Genomic DNA, 18,721 nt, shown 5'->3' with positions numbered 1-18,721 from the left:
GTATTTTCTATGTTTTTCATGGACTTGGAAGATTATCCCCCATTGTGACATGTTCAAATAAACAAACAAATTATTCTGTTGGATAAAATACACATACAGAATTTAGACCTGAGGGGTTTACAACAAAGCAGGATCAGTGGGTTAGCCATCTAATATGACTAAATATGTTTTACATATTATTTTGTGGCAGATGTAGATGTTCCAGGAAATAGTGTGACAGAAAGAACACTGCAGTACGTGCCAAGTTCACATTCCCAACCCACCTCTCTTCATCGTCACATCACTTCCACATAAGTGGAAACTTCTAAATCATAGTCATTATGATGTAATAGGAATGTTAAGAGCACATTTTAACATTATGGGCAAGAATTGTAGTACTCATCATTGTATTCTCTACCAGAACGTTTGTTGGCCTTCTTTGATGTCATATAGGTTGATACATTGCTATGTTTTCATTTATAAAGCCTTTTTACAAAAAGTCCCAGTGTAGGCTACTAACCTCCTTGCTAAACTTTAGACATAGGAGTTACCACAGGGATGTCTAACTCTGGAAATTAATTTGGTCTCTCATGAGTTAGCTTGGTAAATAAGCTATTCGTTTTCTTGAACCATATTTGTGGAACAATCTTCGCAATGTTCTTACATTTGATGTTTTGGTGCCTCTGGGAAATTCATAAAGCTGATTGAGGACCTTATTACTGACGAATTTGTTTGTTTTTTATGACCCTGTTTTTCATTCTGCTTACATTTTGTATTTACATTTCGATGTGTGTATTTCTGCGGCCTCCCAGAAGAACTTTAAGCTCGCCAACATCGCAGACGACTTCCGCTGCAGGGGACGGGTATGTGCTGTCTGGGGGCTGTATTCATGAAGTGTCTCAGTGGAGGAGTATTGATTTAGGATAAGTTTAGCCTTTTACATGGACAGGAGGGCCCTGATCCTAGATCAGCACTCCTACTCTGAGATGCTTGATACACACGGTCCCTGGTCACATTAGCTGTGGAGCGGTAGCTAAAAGCACCAAAGAAAAGTTTATATGAATTTTAAGGCCTATCACTCTGATGACCTTAGTTTAAGGAGTATTCATCTCTACAATAGCCTGCTCTACTGATTAATAGCCTATAGGCCCCACCCAACAAACACGCTACCTCTCTTCCTTTCTCTATGATGTCCAGGCAGTATCGTCAAGACCACAACAACCAGACGGCAGCCCGACAAAAGCCGAGACCCCCGTGTCCGTGCCGTGTGACTACTGCTCTCCAGGGGACACTAGCGAGGCGGGGAAAGGGGAACCTGGGGCTGGAGTGGTGGTAGAGGTAGCGGTCAAGACGTGTCTGAAATGCGAGGTGTCCTGTAACGGCTTTCTTCCTGGGGTGAAGGAGAGGACCAAAGTGCAGCGCGGCTAGTGTTCAACATGTTTAATAAAGCACAAGTGAAACACTACAAACAACATACAAAATAACAAATGTGAAAAAACCGAGACAGACCTATCTGGTGCAGACAAACACAGAGACAGGAAACAAACACCCACAAAATCCCAACACAAAACAAGCCTCCTATATATGATTCTCAATCAGGGACAACGATTACCAGCTGCCTCTGATTGAGAACCATATTAGGCTGGACACAGAAACAGACGAACTAGACACACAACATAGAATTCCCACCCAGCTCACTTCCTGACCAACACTAAACAAGCAAAACACATAATAACTCTGGTCAGGACGTTACAGTACCCCCCTCCTGAGGTGCGGACTCCGAACGCACCCCTACAACTCAAGAGGAGGGTCTGGGTGGGCATCTGTCCGCGGTGGCGGCTCCGGCGCAGGACGAGGACACCACTGTCTTTGTCCCCCTCCTTAGCGTCCTTTGAGTGGCGACCCTCGCCCACGACCTTAGCCTAAGAATCCTCCCCAAGGCCCCCACATGATTTAGGAGGTAGCTCAGGACAGAGAGGTAGCTCAGGACAGAGAGGTAGCTCAGGACAGAGAGGTAGCTCAGGACAGAGAGGTAGCTCAGGACAGAGAGGTAGCTCAGGACAGAGAGGTAGCTCAGGACAGAGGGGCAACTCCGGACTAATGGCAGCTCCGGACTGAATGGCAGCTCCGGACTGAATGGCAGCTCCGGACTGAATGGCAGCTCCGGAATGAGTGGCAGCTCCGGACTGAGTGGCCGCTCCGGACTGAGTGGCAGCTCCTGACCGAGTGGCAGCTCCTGACCGAGTGGCAGCTCCTGACCGAGTGGCAGCTCCTGACTGTAGGGCAGCTCATGACTGTAGGGCAGCTCATGACTGTAGGGCAGCTCATGACTGTAGGGCAGCTCATGACTGTAGGGCAGCTCATGCCTGGAAGGCAGCTCATGACTGGAAGGCAGCTCATGACTGGAAGGCAGCTCATGACTGGCAGGCGGCTCTGGCAGCTCCTGACTGGCTGGCGGCTCTGGCAGCTCCTGACTGGCTGGCGGCTCTGGCAGCTCCTGACTGGCTGGCGGCTCTGGCAGCTCCTGACTGGCTGGCGGCTCTGGCAGCTCCTGACTGGCTGGCGGCTCTGGCAGCTCCTGACTGGCTGGCGGCTCTGGCGGCTCCTGACTGGCTGGCGGCTCTGGCGGCTCCTGACTGGCTGGCGGCTCTGGCGGCTCCTGACTGACGGACGGTTCTAGCGGCTCCTGACTGACGGAAGGCTCTAATGGCTCGGGACAGACGGGCGGCTCAGATGGCGCTGGGCAGACGGATGGCTCAGATGGCGCTGGGCAGACGGATGGCTCAGACGGCGCTGGGCAGACAGATGGCTCAGACGGCGCTGGGCAGACAGATGGCTCAGACGGCGCTGGGCAGACAGATGGCTCAGACGGCGCTGGGCAGACAGATGGCTCAGACGGCGCTGGGCAGATGAGCAGTGCAGGCAGCTCAGACGGCGCTGGGCAGACGAGCAGTACAGGCGGCGTTGGGCAGACGGCCGACTCTGACCTGCTGAGGCGCACAGTAGGCCTGGTGCGTGGTGCCGGAACTGGTGGTACCGGACTGGAGACACGCACCTTAAGGCTAGTGCGGGGAGCAGGAACAGGGCACACTGGACTCTCGAGGCGCACTATAGGCCTGGTGCGTGATACCGGCACTGGTGGTACCGGGCTGAGGGCACGCACCTCAGGGCGAGTGCGGGGAGAGGGAACAGTGCGTACAGGGCTCTGGAGACGCACAGGTGGCTTGGTGCGTGGTGCCGGAACTGGAGGTACTGAGCTGGAGACACGCACCATAGGGAGAGTGCGTGGAGGAGGAACAGGGCTCTGGAGACGCACTGGAAGCCTGGTGCGTGGTGTAGGCACTGGTGGTACTGGGCTGGGGCGGGAAGGTGGCGCCGGTTATACCGGACCGTGCAGGCGTACTGGCTCCCTTGAGCACCGAGCCTGCCCAACCTTACCTGGTTGCATGCTCCCCGTAGCCCGACCAATGCGGGGAGGTGGAATAACCCGCACTGGGCTGTGTAGGCGAACCGGGGACACCATGCGTAAGGCTGGTGCCATGTACACCGGCCCGAGGAGACGTACTGGAGGCCAGATATGTAGAGCCGGCTTCATGGCACTTGGCTCAATGCTCACTCTAGCCCGGCCCGTGCGGGGAGGTGGAATAACCCGCACCGGGCTATGCACACGTACAGGAGACACCGTGCGCTCTTCCGCATAACACGGTGTCTGCCCGTACTCCCGCTCTCCACGGTAAGCATGGGAATTGGGCGCAGGTTTCCTACCTGCCTTTGCCACACTACCCTTTAGCCCCCCCCCCCCAAGACATTTTTGGGATTTCTTCTCGGGTTTCCGTGCTAGCCGTGTACCTTCATAACGCCAGTTCCTCTCTCCGGTTGCCTCCAGCTGTTCCCATGGGAGGTGATCCTTTCCAACCTTAGCCCAGGGTCCTTTTCCGTTCATGATTTCCTCCCATGACCATTCCTCCTGGTACCGCTGCTGCTGTTGCCCGTTGCCACGCTGCTTAGTCCGGGTTTGGTGGGTGATTCTGTAACGGTTTTCTTCCAGGGGTGAAGGAGAGGACCAAAGTGCAGCGCGGCTAGTGTTCAACATGTTTAATAAAGAACAAGTGAAACACTACAAACAACATACAAAATAACAAATGTGAAAAAACCGAGACAGACCTATCTGGTGCAGACAAAACACAGAGACAGGAAACAAACACCGACAAAATCCCAACACAAAACAAGCCTCCTATATATGATTCTCAATCAGGGACAACGATTACCAGCTGCCTCTGATTGAGAACCATATTAGGCCGGACACAGAAACAGACAAACTAGACACACAACATAGAATTCCCACCCAGCTCACGTCCTGACCAACACTAAACAAGCAAAACACATAATAACTCTGGTCAGGACGTTACATGTCCATGTGTCAGGTAAAGATCTGAGAGGCATCCATAATTTTAGCATCCATAATTCCAAATGCACCCATGGTAAAGCACTATGGAGCAGAAATATTCCAATATTCTTATTCCGTTATCTAAGCACTCTTTTTGCACAGCACCAGTATTCTCAACACATTCAAGTGTTGGACTTTTTTTATTTTTTAAAGCTTTGTTTTATTTTATATTTTCAATCAGCAGGTAAGTCAAGACAAACATGAACTTTTTCTTCATTTTGTCCATTTCAGGAGCACGTGAAGCCTCACCTGGAGCTGCCTGCGTTTAGGGAGCACCCCATGACTGAACCCCTGGGGGACCTGAGGAAGAGGAAGTGTCCCGAACACGATGAGATGTATCGCTACTACTGCATGGACGACCGGGTGTCTGTCTGCAACGCCTGTACCATCGAGGGGGGCCACGCCGGACACACCATCAAGACCCTGAAGAACACTATGAAGGATCTGAAGGTAAACAGCTCTAAAGTTATAAAACCTATAAAACAGTGAATAGGTTAATCACTGTGTGTTTAAGTCACGGGCACAACTTTCACTGGGGACAGGGGTGACATGCCCCCACCCCACACATTCTGAAATTGCATTTTTGTCTGAGGCAAATGTGTGCTTTAGGACCATGCGGACGCCTCTGAGCGTGTTGGAGTGTTTATCTGACTGGATACCCCCACTTCTAAAACCAAAATTGCACCCCTGGTTGAGGTTACATATCGTTATGGAAGAGTGGTAGAGTTAAGAGGTCTCTGTTTGTTGGTCTACTGGTCAGGAGGGGGATGTACAGGACTAAATGAAGCACTCTAAAAATGAAAGACCCTCACTTAGAACACACTCGCACACAAGAAGTATGTACTCCATCACTTTCGATCAAACAAAAGGTACACACACAAAGAACACACCTCTATACTCTAGACGAGGCCTCCACAGAATGGCAATTGATGAGTCTAGAACACAGGTGAATGTCATTGTCACTGCTGTTGTCTGACATGGTTGAGCGAATGAGAGACAATGAGTGAGTCCCAAATGTCACCCTATAACCTAAATAGTGGGAAGAGAGATCCCATAGGGCTCTGGTCAAAAGTAATGCACTATAACGGGAATAGGGTGCCATTCGGGACTGAGACAAAACATGATGTGATCTCACTGTTTGAATGAATTGTTCAAGCTGCTTCCTGAAGTGACTTGTCTGAACCAATGTGAAAAAGGGAGACATTTCCAGTTGAGTTCACCATTTACCCTCACTATAGTCTTGTTGTCATAGTGAATGTAATCTCTCTTCCCTCCCTCAAACCCACTCTCTCCCTCTGTTTCTCTCCCTCTGTTTTGCTCCCTTTCTCCCAAACTCCCACTCTCCCTCTCTGTTCTCAGGGCTCTCTGGAGAACCAGCTACAGAAGGTGGACAGGAAGCTGAACAAAGCAGAGAAAAATCTCCAGGAGCAGAAAGAACAAGAACGACTGAACAAGGTGATATTGCTGGTCTAGGATGAGGGCAGCCGGTGATTGTCACACAAATAACTGCCGGTCTCACGGTAATTGACCGTTAATTAACATAAACACATTTCCCATCTCTTGGCTTCCACGCATAGCCTATAAGCCAATGATGCAGAACTTTGGAACATCTACATAAAAAGTTAATATAGCCTACACCATCACAATAAATACATTATTTATTTTAGTCTAAAGAAAAATGATATGAAGAAAATGAAGTCTATTTCAGAAGAACAGAAGAGCATAATCTGAGTTGTCTTTATGTTAGGCCGTGATCTGGCTATGCCATATGGCTGTGGGCTACACTAGTTCATTTAGCAGACAAGATTTGTTTAGAATTCCGTGGCATTATTTTATAGTGTGAAAAATACAGTTGAACATAGCTGAATAAAATAGGAGTGCGCACATGGGGCTATTCTGTGTTGAGCGGTTAACAAAGAAACCGTTCCTCCTATATGCTTCATTTAGAGTTATTTATGCAACTTTAGTTGTTCTACAAACGTTGGGCTATATGTTTTGATTTTTAATACATTCTAAGTCGCATCAAAGGCATGAGCTCTGCTTTGTTTATTGCTCAGGCTGTACACACTTAATCAGTCTCTCATTCACAATTTAACAAGCACTTGATAATGCCTCGAATTTCCCGGCCGCATCCTCTTTGTGTGGCCGTAATGCCCCCCCCAAAAATGTATACTAATGATTTAGTATATGATTTACATATACTAAATCATATAAGTGTGAAATTAGTTTTGATTTAGAATGGACCATTATCATGCACCTGTCTCGAAACAGGGGCAGTGGGAAAAAAATACATGTCATCTATGCTCTTAAATAGCAAATGGAAGACGCTTTTCACGTGGTTCATTTTCAGGCAGTTCAGGCAGTTGGCAAGTTTGGTAGGCTACTAATGACCATCAGCAACAACAGAGTTTGGAGAAGCCTAATTACAGTGACTAAACTGTCACATGGAATTTGACTGCCATCATGACTTGTGACCACCCGTGTGGCGGTAATATGCTCACTGTAACAGCCCTATCTAGGATCAGTTTTGCATTTAAGATTGTAATGAACATGATTATGGACAGGTGTTCGCACCTGATCCTTGATCAGCACTCCTTTCCATAATGTAAGATGTCATGTATTTGTATTGTTTACAGAGCTGTATATTTAAATTTGTTGTATTAAAAAATATATATATTTAATCTATTTTCATGTCTGAAGATGAGTCAACTTTTGATCACCGATTAGTTAGTTTTTGGTTAAACACACACCTACCTCTTAACCCTCTCCTTCTCTCTGTGCAGAGGTTCCTGGAGGACTCAGACCAGCGGGTCACAGCCTTGGGGGAGGTGTTACAGGTCCACCTGGAGGGCTTCCTCACCTCCCTCAGGGACTGTTCCTGCTCCCACGGGGTCGAGTGTGGCCCCAGCATCCAGCGGAACATAGCCAAGGCGGTCCAGGACCAGTCCCGTCTGCAGGATGTCCACAGTGGCATCCAGACCCTCGCCCAGGAGAACGACCCCTTCCGCTTCCTGGAGGTCAGTGTGCGGATTAATTGATATACATGGACAAATGGATGTGCCTTTAACATTCTTTTTGAACCGTCCTGCTGTTCCTAAGTAGCTTTATTGTTTTATTTTCATTAACTAAATGTTATTATTTTTTTGATGGGGATTGGAAAAGATGCAGAAAATTACATTGATGGAAGCCACAATCCCTGCAATAGTAAAGCTGATCTACCCCCCCCCCAAAAAAAGAAATAAAAATAATGAATGATGTTATTCTTTGCTTCTCTGATTTGCTGTTTAGGCGTACAAGTCATCAAGCAAAAAGTAAGTGGGTTGTGTGTGTGTGTCCAACTGTCTATGGGTGTTGCGCCATTTGCAGTGTGTTTGTGCGTGTGTGTGTGTGAGCTATGTCTATGGGTGACATTTCATTTGTAATGCGTGTCTTTCTCTCTCCACCTGTCTATGGGTGATGTGCCATTGCTAATGCGAGTGTGTTTGTGTGTGTTTGTCCCAGTTTCTGCAGGCAGTTGAAGAAGCCTCTGTTCCACCCAGAATGCGCTTGCGTGGACTCAGACGGCCTGGCCGAGTCCATGGAGGCTAAACAGGAAGACTTCCTCACTGAAGTACACTCTCACGTCTCTCACCTCATCAACGAGCTCTGTAAGTAACTGACTGGTGTGTGTGAGAAAGGGTAGAGGGAACTAGGGTGTGTTGAATAATTTGAATACATTTTGAATTTGTGGGCACAGGCACACAGAAATGATAATGTATCATGTTCACATATGTATGTACAGTTGAAGTTGGAAGTTTACATGCACTTAGGTTGGAGTCATTAAAACTAGTTTCTTCAACCACTCCACAAATTTCTAGTATAAACACTCAGGAAGGAGATGCGTTCTGTCTCCTAGAGATGAATGTACTTTGGTGCGAAAAGTGCAAATCAATCCCAGAACAACAGCAAAGGACCATGTGAAGATGCTGGAGGAAACGGGTACAAAAGTATCTATATCCACAGTAAAACAAGTCCTATATCGACATAACATGAAAGGCCGCTCCGCAAGGAAGAAGCCACTGCTCCAAAACAGCCATAAAAAAAGACAGACTACAATTTGCAACTGCACATCGGGACAAAGATCGTACTTTTTGGAGAAATGTCCTCTGGTCTGATGAAACAAAAATAGAACAGTTTGGCCATAATGACCATCATTATTTTTGGAGGAAAAAGGTGGAGGCTTGCAAGCTGAAGAACACCATCCCAAACGAGAAGCACGGGGGTGGCAGCATCATGTTGTGGGGGTGCTTTGCTGCAGGAGGGACTGGTCCACTTCACAAAATAGATGGCATCGTGAGGCAGGAAAATTATGTGGATATATTGAAGCCACATCAAGACATCAGTCAGGAAGTTGAAGCTTGGTCGCAAATGGGTCTTCCAAATGGACAATGACCCCAAGCATACTTCCAAAGTTGTGGCAAAATGGCTTAAGGACAACAAAGTCAAGGTATTGGAGTGGCCATCACAAAGCCCTGACCTCAATCCTATAGAAAATGTGTGGGCAGAACTGAAAAAGTGTGGGAGCAAGGAGGCCTACAAACCCGACTCAGTTACACCAGCTCTGTCAGGAGGAATGGGCCAAAATTCAACCAACTTATTGTGGGAAGCTTGTGGAAGGCTACAAGAAACGTTTAACGCAAGTTAAACATTTGAAAGGCAATGCTACCAAATACTAATTGAGTGTATGTAAACTTCTGACCCACTGGGAATGTGATGAAATAAATAAAAGCTGAAATAAATCACTCTACTATTATTCTGACATTTTACATTCTAAAAATAAAGTGGTGATCCTAACTGACCTAAGACAGGGGATTTTTACTTGGATTAAATGTCAGGAATTGTGAAAAACTGAGTTTAAATGTATTTGGCTAAGGTATATGTAAACTTCCGACTTCAATTGTATTTTTGCTTGGGTTTTACAAAAGCCCTTTGGGTTTCCAGGTTCACATGTACATTTATTTTTACGTTGTTTTTTAAAAATCTGAACTGTTTGTCTTTTAGTTGTCTTTTTTTGTGCGTTTGACAAATAAACCAACCTAAAGAATGTACTTGAAACCACAAACACTTTTCTCCTCAGACTTGATTGCATGCATGATAGAACAGCAGAATATGTACTGCAACATGTCTTCAACAACACTGTCGGACGCTCCTCTCCTCTGTTTCATCAACAAAACCAATAACAAGAGGCGCTGAGGCGAACAGTGGCACAGTTTCACCAAATGTGGATTCTACCTTTAACAGTTTTGTCTTCTACCAGGTCCCGTAGTCCGGGAAGAGGAGGACAGCGGAGGAGAGGAGGAGGAGGAGGATGAAGATGGTGACGACAGCAGTGATGGAGATGAGCAAGAAGAAGCTGAGGAGGAGATGAGGAGTGAGGAAGAGGAGGCTGTACACGACCAGAGTGAGTCAGCAGACGAACTTTACAGTCCCGAAGGGCAGGAAGACGAGGAAGAGGAGGAGGAAGAAGAAGAGGAGGAAGAAGAGGAGATTCATTCAGACTGATGAAATTACTTCCATTTAAGGCTGATTTTCAGTCAAAGTCATGCATTGATGTCAGTGGGAGAATGTGTGAAAAGGCTACTTTGGATTTTTCCATAAATTACCAAAAGAACAATTTTGGGAAACCTTTTAAATATTATACATCAATCTTTAGAAGATGAGCTGTTTGAGTGCATATGGCACCCTATTACTTTCGACCAGGGCCCTATATAGGCAATAGGGTGTCATTTGGAACGTAGACAATTTTTTGTTGTTGTTCAAGATTATACTGTAATAACTAAACACTTGAAACTGGGCTTCTCATTCTAACCTCATACGTTTTTTGTTGTTGAGTAAAGCACTTTGTGCCCAACCTCTCATTTGTAGACCTGGGTTCAAATAGTATTTGATTTATTATTATTTATTATTTTTTCAAATACTTTTCTGCGTTTGCTTTGTAATGTAATATAGTTTTGGATCTATTCTATTGCTTCCATTAAGCCAGGCAAGCTTGATCAAGCACTGCTAGAAGTATTTGTAATAATTTCACCTAGTATTTGAACCCAGGTGCGGGCTGTATTATACATCCAGGGAAAGCCACATCTTAAGTATTTATTTTGATTCTCAGGAAGACATGTATTATAAGGTGTTTATTATTTGATGGCACTTTGATAAATAATATTGAAAGGTATTGCACTGATCACTTGCAGAAATGTATGTCTTCATTAACTACAATGGGCTACCTGACTAATTATACACCATTAGTGCATTTAGTTAGCATGGTCCCAGATCTGTTTGTGCTGTCTTGCCAGCTCCAATATGAATGACCATCATAGTTGACAAGACAGCAGAAATGGATCTGGGTCCAGGCTAGCATTTAGGTGTTCATGTGTAACCAGACAAATGTGAGTGCATATCCTGACTTAATTCTGTTTGATGTGAATTTTATACCAATGAAAGTTAGATGATAGAAGACTTGTGGATGAGTGTGTGAAGCGTGGGTGTGTTTTTCAAAAGCTGTTTGAAATTTATGTAAAAGTTGGTGAGCTATATGTTTATCAGTCTATCGTTTAATAATTCATTGTTCTTATGGTATTATGTTTCATCAGTTGCATACCTGGGTTGTATTCATTAGGCACCAAATGGGGGGGGGGGGGGGGGGGAACAGACTGAAACAGAGAGAGATCTACCAGCACTGGTCCAATAAGTAGCCCTTGTTGTCCTTTTCCGTTTTGAAACGGTGTGCACTAATGAACACAACCCATGTCTCATGACTTGTAGTTCTGAGAAATATTTGAAGGCCTACTTCTAGTGGTTGTAGCAATAGATAACTTGTTACTTTAGACATGTTTTGTATCGTTATCAATTTGCACAGTTCTGCAAAGAACATAGTGAAAAATTACTTTTTTGTCCTGCAAGGGATTTTAAAAAATGTGATCTGAAAAATCTATAATATTTTGGGGGGGATTTTCATACTGGTGATTTTGAATGTGGTAAAATTGTAATTCTATCCAGCCAATAAACTCAGCATGAATGTTATTATAATAGCACGTTGCATTCATATAACATTTCATTGGCTTCTTTCAGACCCCCACATTTTTTTACATTATTAATTATTTTCCTCCTTTCACTTTTATGAATTCTTGAAACTATAATTCCAAGAAATGTCTAATATGTCAGCCTGGCCTCAAAGATGTAACATAGTAAATGCAAATCTGTGACACAAAGGTTAAATTAAAAAAGAATACCCATTAAACCTAGCGGTTAAACAGGGAAACAGTTTTTCCACCGTTCTTTTTTCCCATAAGGGATTTTAGAAACACAATATGGGCTGTATTTCTTGTAGGCTTACCTTGGTGTAACGTTTTGATAATAATGTCAATCTTTCGCGGACAAGATTAATTTTATCAATATAGTCGGCTCTATTTACTCTCAGATTCGAAAATGCCAATTCACATCAGCGTAGACATCATGTAAAACAACAAATCCCTGCAAGCTCCTGCACGTCATCTCTAGCTGACACCTAACAGGTATTGTTAGAAAATAAACAGAAAATAAACATCACCTTGTCCTAGAGAGATTTACATGGTTATCAAAACATCACACCAGGCTAAGCCTACATGAAACACAGCCCTTGTTTAAGTGTTTCTAAAAACCCCTATGGGAAAAATGAATGGTGGAAATATGATTGGAACCATCTCCCTGTTTGACCGCTGGGTATTATGACTCATACTGTGGTAGTCTATTTGTATGATATGTTTGGTATGGGTTACATAAGACAGAAGGTTACTTAAAACATCTTAAGGTTCTGACCCTTTTTTTTCTCAATTTGCTGCATTCGACCATTAAGCCAAAAACAAAAGGAGGGAGGTTGGCCTGGGAGTATGGGTGGGTGTATAACGTGAATGTTCGAATCACATCACAGACAATTTTAGCAACATTGCAACTACTTAGCATGTTAGCTAACCCTAACTCCTAAATTGAACCCTAAACTTAACCCAGCTAACGCAAGATAACATTAGCCACAACAAAGTGCAATTAGGAATATATCATACTTATTGTACACTGAACAAAAATATAAACACATGTAAAGAGTTGGTCCCATGTTTCTTGAGCTGAAATAAAAGATCCCAGAAAGGTTCCATACAGCTTATTTTTCTAAAATGGTGTGCACATATTTGTTTACATCCCTATTAGTGAGCATTTCTCCTTTGCCAAGATAATCCATCCACCTGACAGGTGTGGCATATCAAGAATCTGATTAAACAGGATGATCATTACACAGGTGCACCTTGTGCTGGGGACAATAAAAGTCCATACTAAAATGTGCAAGTTTTGAGGGAGCATGCAAATGGCATGCTGACAGCAGGAATGTCCACAAGAGCTGTTGCCAGAAAATTGTGTTCATTTCTCTACCATAAGCTGCCTCCAATGTGATTTTAGAGAATTTGGCAGTACGTCCAACCAGCCTCACAACTGCAGACCATGTGTATGGCATCGTGAGGGCGAGCGGTTTGCTGATGTCAACATTGTGAACAGAGTTCCCAATGATGGGGGTGGGGTTATGGTATGGGCAGACATAAGCTATAGACAACGATCACAATTGAATTTTGTCGATGGCAATTTGAATGCAGAGATACCATGATGAGATGCTGAGGCCCATTGTCGTGCCATTCATCTGTCGCTATCACCTCATGTTTTAGCATGATAATTAATACACAGCCCCATGTCGCAAGGATCTGTACAATGAATGAAAATGTCCCAGTTCTTCCATGGCCTACATACTCACCAGACATGTCACCCATTGAGCATGTTAGGGATGATCTGGATCGACGTGTACGACAGCGTGTTCCAGTTCCCGTCAATATCCAGAAACGTTGCACAGCCATTGAAGAGGAGTGGGACAATATTCCACAGGCCACAATCAACAGCCTGATCAGCTTTATGTAAAAAAGATGTCATGCTGCATGAGGAAAATGGTGGTCACACCAGATACTGACTGGTTTTCTGATCCACACCACTACTATTAAGGTATCTGTGATGAACATATGCATTTCTCTACTCCCAGTCATGTGAAATCCATAGATTAGGGCCTAATGAATTGATTTCCTTATATGAACTGTAACTCAGTAAACCTTAAAAATTGTTGCATGTTGTGTTTATATTTTTGTTCAGCATAATTTGTAACATATCACATGAAATGGATGATGGACATCCACAAATTACTACATGCCATATGAAACGTATGAAAATGCATAGCCATTTCAAGACAACTCTGATCGGCCTATAAAGTATTTTTCTCAAAGTTGCCCGGATGTCACATGTCCTACTTATATCAGAACACTCATAACAATTTAAGCATTAAGAAACTTCTATTCGATCCAATAAAACTGTAGCAAATAAGCCATGCATTGTTTTGTTGACCAAATTAAGCACTCATTGACCTCCATACAAAACTCCTTGCTTGTTGGGCGCAACAACAACAAAAAAGTCACCGGTTGGAGGGAGACAGATTTTGCGCAGAGTTGGGCCTGTCTCTTCCTCTGCATCTCTGAACACGTGTATAAACAGAAGAAAGACGCCACAAATGTGTTGTTATTGTAAAATAGCCTACTGTTAGCTGCAACTGTTAAAACCGGTTAAAACAGCGTAGCCTACAGTAATTGTTGCGTTTGTGAAATGATTTTGATGTGATATGAAAGTGGAGGGATTTCTGTTTCCAGAACCGTACCGCATTTGATTCACGTTTAGATCAGGGGTGAAAATCTGATATCATCTTTGGAGGGGACAATTACATTACATTTTCTCAAGAGCAATTCCTGAGGGACACACCAAAAGTAGTTCTGTAACACATAGCCTACGTTGTAATATGTTAAATGTATATTGAGGAACCATAATTCCTACAACTGGATAATTGATAGGTACCGCAGTTAACTGAAGGGTTGTCCCAACTTGTTCAAATGTTTAAATTATTATAATACTACTACTGGATAATAGTTAGAGCAGTGTTCCTTATCAGTCCAGCATGTATGCAGGTATTTGTATTTACAACCAGCAATACGAAGAAAGGCCAGTAGGTGGCAATGGTACTATACACTGTATGGGTGCAGTTTTTGTAAATACAATGAACATGTTGTGATCTCATCTAAAATAATCTCATTGAGAACCATCAAAAAATTGGCCTTTTTATTTTACTTTTTCTGATATTTATATAGTCATTAAATATGTCTACTACAATAGCTTTACAAGAACAAAAAGCTCAAAATAAGTAGTTCTAAAAGTGAAATAACTACTTCAATGAATAACCCAAATAAATCAACCAAAATATCCTTCAAAAATACTTATTTATTGTTCAATCAGTGTCTCAACTCTTCAAACAACAGCTATGGACAAGTATGTCACACAAAGTATGCAATTTTAAATAAAATAAAATAAATAATTAGTAAGTCTACTGTCATGTAATAAAAACTGAAAACTACTAAACAAAATAACAAATATCATACTATACACCAGGGGTTCTCAAACAGGGGTCAGTGGACCCCTAGGGGTCCCTGGTGTAATTGCAAGGGGTCAGTGAAAAAGAAAAGTGTAAAGAACATATTCAGCACCACAAGGTTTCCAGTAACTTTATATATACATAGTACTGAACATAAGAACCAAACATGTTTGCGGGTTTCAATGGATCCAACAAATTGCTGGCAGATATATTCCCTCCAGACTGTCCAGCCTGTCTTTATGTACATTACAGACAAGTACGCTGTTCTGTCTCTTTTGGCTCATGCTAGCCCGTAGCCAAGTCTTTAACCTGCGGAGTGCACTGAAACTCCTCTCAGCCTCACATGAAGACACTGGCACCACAAACAAAATTCTGATCAGCACCTCAACTTGGTCAAACAACCCCCGCACCTCCACTGGAAGCCTCCTGAGGACCTCTGCTGCCTCTCCACTGCTGCTACAGGGGTATTTGTTGTGAAATAGAGGCAACTGCACTGAAAGAGAATCTATGTTCAGCTCAGGGTACTGATCTAGACTCCCCCGTGAGAAGCTCTCTTTCTAACGTGTGCAGGATGTTTAGACTGTCATGGTCAAAACGGTCGCCAAACTGAACCTCCACACCATCCAACCCTGTAAAAAATTCTGCCCTATAGTGATCCACGCTTTGCCAGCAAATCATCTTGAGTGTGTCTCAATGGATTCAATCAATGGTGTTGCTTTCTCATACAGTGCAAGGTAGCTTTCGTCATTTCTCTTGCACCTATGAGATGACCGCACACACTCGACTGCAGCCTGCACACCAGAGACAGTCTGAGATTTCTTCTGTAGTGAAATGTTTAGACATTCAAGCTCTCCAAGAACAGCAGAGGCAAGTGTGAGGCCCAACACACTGTTGCCTTTGCTGAAGTGCTCAAATAAGCCACTGGCAGTTGAAGCTGTCTTGGATGCAGTTTTTGCCATCTCCTCTAGGCTGCTTAGTACCCGCTCATACTGCCCTAGCACAGCTCTAATAGCAGTATTCCGCACAGTCCACCTTGTTGGACATAGGGGTTTCATGGTGGTCAGATGTGTATCTTTGGACGTGGCAATTGATTCCAACATGCTCTTAAACTTTCCTGACTGGCCATAGAGGACAAATAACTGATGGACCCAAGAAAGGGAATCCCGGATCAGTGGGGAGGCTGAGCAGACAGCCTGTGTAATCAGATTTACAGTGTGCTCCACAATGTACATAGAGAGCTAATGGCTGCTGCCTCCTCACAATTGCCTGTGCACCTGTGTATTTTCCTGCCATGTTTGAGGCACTATCGTGACTCTGCCCACGTAAGAGAGACATGGGCAAATTGAGCTTCACCAACACATCATTTGCCACCTTCGCAATGCCCTCGCCTGTTGTCTCAGACACCCTGTATAGCCCAATAAACTCCTCGTGAGGGACAAGGTCATGGTCAACATAATGCAGTCAGACACTCTCCTGTTCAGCACCAGAAACATCTTCAGTACCATCAACAATTACTGAAAATTGTACAATCGGAAGAGACCTAACCTCAGCTGCAATGCCTCGAATGACTGTATTGGCCATGATGTTCAGAATTTCATTCTGTGCTTTGGGGCCTGTATACATTGTGGTATGCTCTGTTAACCACTTCAGTAAAATGGGATCATCCGCTTCTGCCCTAAGTTTCAAAAGCTGGTATAAATTCCCACTGTCATCCGTGTGGCATCTAAAGACTTGTCCCTGTCTTACTACATGCCGCACCTATTGGGGATATTCCAGTACATGTTATGCATCTTAGGGTAAGCAGAATCCATGTGAATGTGCAAAGCTGGTACGCAGAATCAATATAAGGGTTAACCATTAGACATGCGTAAGCAGAATCCATGTGAATGTCCAAAGCTGGTACACAGAATCAATATAAGGGTTAACCATTAGACATGCGTAAGCAGAATCCATGTGAATGTGCAAAGCTGGTACGCAGAATCAATATAAGGGTTAACCATTAGACATGCGTAAGCAGAATCCATGTGAATGTGCAAAGCTGGATCAACACTGGCCTAACGATTCTGGGTCATGCCTGGTCTTGTGAAGGCCATTGTACATACACATTAGTTAATCATTTACAAGCACCATAAGACATGTACGTGCATGAAGAGCATGGGTTTGTATTGCTTAAGCACCATGAGACATGCACCTGCATTAGGAGTGTGCATGTCTGTTTATTTCTGTCATTGATATGGTTACGCCACCAATAGAATCTATGCCCTAATGTCTGTGCCAATAAGAATGAGGAAACTAAGCTAAAATGAGTGCAAGGTGTAACAGTATATCTTTACGGCGTCCCCTCGCCCCGACACGGGCGCGAACCAGGGACCCTCTGCACACATCAACAACGGTCAGCCACGAAGCGTCGTTACCCATCGCTCCACAAAAGCCGCGGCCCTTGCCGAGCAAGGGGCAACCCTACTTCAAGTCTCAGAGCAAGTGACGTAACCGATTGAAACGCTATTAGCGCGTACCCGCTAATTAGCAAGCCATTTCACATCCGTTACAAAGGCAAAAAGATAATGGTGGCCAGTACCAGAGGTGATGAATCATTAACATAAAGAGGAGATAATGTGTGTGATGTAAGGATGAGAACTGTATAAAAAGTGTGTGCCGAAGCTGGGAAGACAGTTGATCCATGGACCAGTTTGGCTTGTCACTTTGTAATAAAGTCTATTTGAATTCACAAGTTCCGGTATCTGAGAAATATTATTGAGCAAATATTTCTACGACACACCGAACAAACAATTTTCATCAAGCAATGCCTTGCGTCCTCCTGCTGTTTACCCCACACGCTGGATAACTGGACACTGATTGGATTTAGTTGGTGTGCTGTTACAGTTACAAAGTGGCGGTGGGTTTGGCAGTTTTGATGTGCTGTGAATTTTTCAATGGCTTTTCTCCAGTTCCTAAATCCTGCACTAATGAAGGCAGCATCCTCTCTTTGGCCAAAAGATGGCTGCCTTGAAAACCCTTGGCTCCAGTGAAAACACAACACTCCTTTTATTGATGGATTATAATGTAGCCAGGGGAAATCGCAAAACCATTTCTCTTGAAACATCAACACTCTGTTGGCAAGAGTTTGCGGTTCTATAAATTGATATGGTTTTGTGCCATCACTGAGGTAACTGGACAATGCTGTGCCACTGTTCTCCATACTGGTGCTGCTGGCAACAAGGGTGACACCTGGTCTTGCTATGGCTGTGACACTGTCCTCTGAAGTCTCTCTCCCTGGCTCTTTCACTTTCACCACCCTCACTGACTCACAGTCTGTCTCCTAGAAAATAAATAAGGTGTTTGCCATACTCCTAACTACCGGTACTGTTGATAATGGGATATGGAGAAGGGTGAGCCGGTCAAGGATCGATTCAGACAAGGTGGTAAATTGTATGACAAGCGACAGTTTAATTTAAGAGTAAAGATATCTGGTACAAGCGTATACGGACTCGTTCATTCAGCTCATAAGGAACCAGCAGAAAAAAGCCCAGATAACAGAGTGCATAGACATTTTATACAGCACAGAAAGTAGGTTGAGTCTGGAAGTTCTGGTCCTCTGGTTGGTTCTGGACAGGTTGTTGTCTTCTCAGATTGGTCCTGATGAGCTGGGCGTCATCCTTCTGAGTCTTGCAGCAAAAGTTCTTTGTTACCAAATGTTCAGCTAAGCAGGAGATTTTGTGTGTGCGTAGATGTTCTGTAGGAGTAAAATGAGATGTATAGGACAGCACATAGATGTATAAGCT

At 44.1% G+C, this 18,721-nt stretch overlaps 1 protein-coding gene across 1 annotated transcript; it reads left to right on the top strand.

Moving 5' to 3' along the window:
• Window positions 1-776: 776 nt before the first annotated feature.
• Window positions 777-11,072, top strand: LOC120030291 (E3 ubiquitin/ISG15 ligase TRIM25-like; the record flags this gene model as incomplete). The annotated part of the gene is made up of 9 exons (XM_038975627.1): window positions 777-842; window positions 1,177-1,374; window positions 4,658-4,876; window positions 5,786-5,881; window positions 7,210-7,443; window positions 7,715-7,737; window positions 7,928-8,073; window positions 9,723-9,890; window positions 9,933-11,072. Coding segments are annotated over 9 exons (1,185 nt in total), but the record flags the coding sequence as incomplete, so codon positions are not given.
• Window positions 11,073-18,721: the final 7,649 nt, after the last annotated feature.

The sequence above is a fragment of the Salvelinus namaycush genome, chromosome 36 (assembly GCF_016432855.1).
Source record: "Salvelinus namaycush isolate Seneca chromosome 36, SaNama_1.0, whole genome shotgun sequence".
NCBI classification, from domain to species: domain Eukaryota; kingdom Metazoa; phylum Chordata; class Actinopteri; order Salmoniformes; family Salmonidae; genus Salvelinus; species Salvelinus namaycush.
Note: the sequence above shows the minus strand (reverse complement) of the source record. Positions and strands in the feature narration are given on the sequence as shown.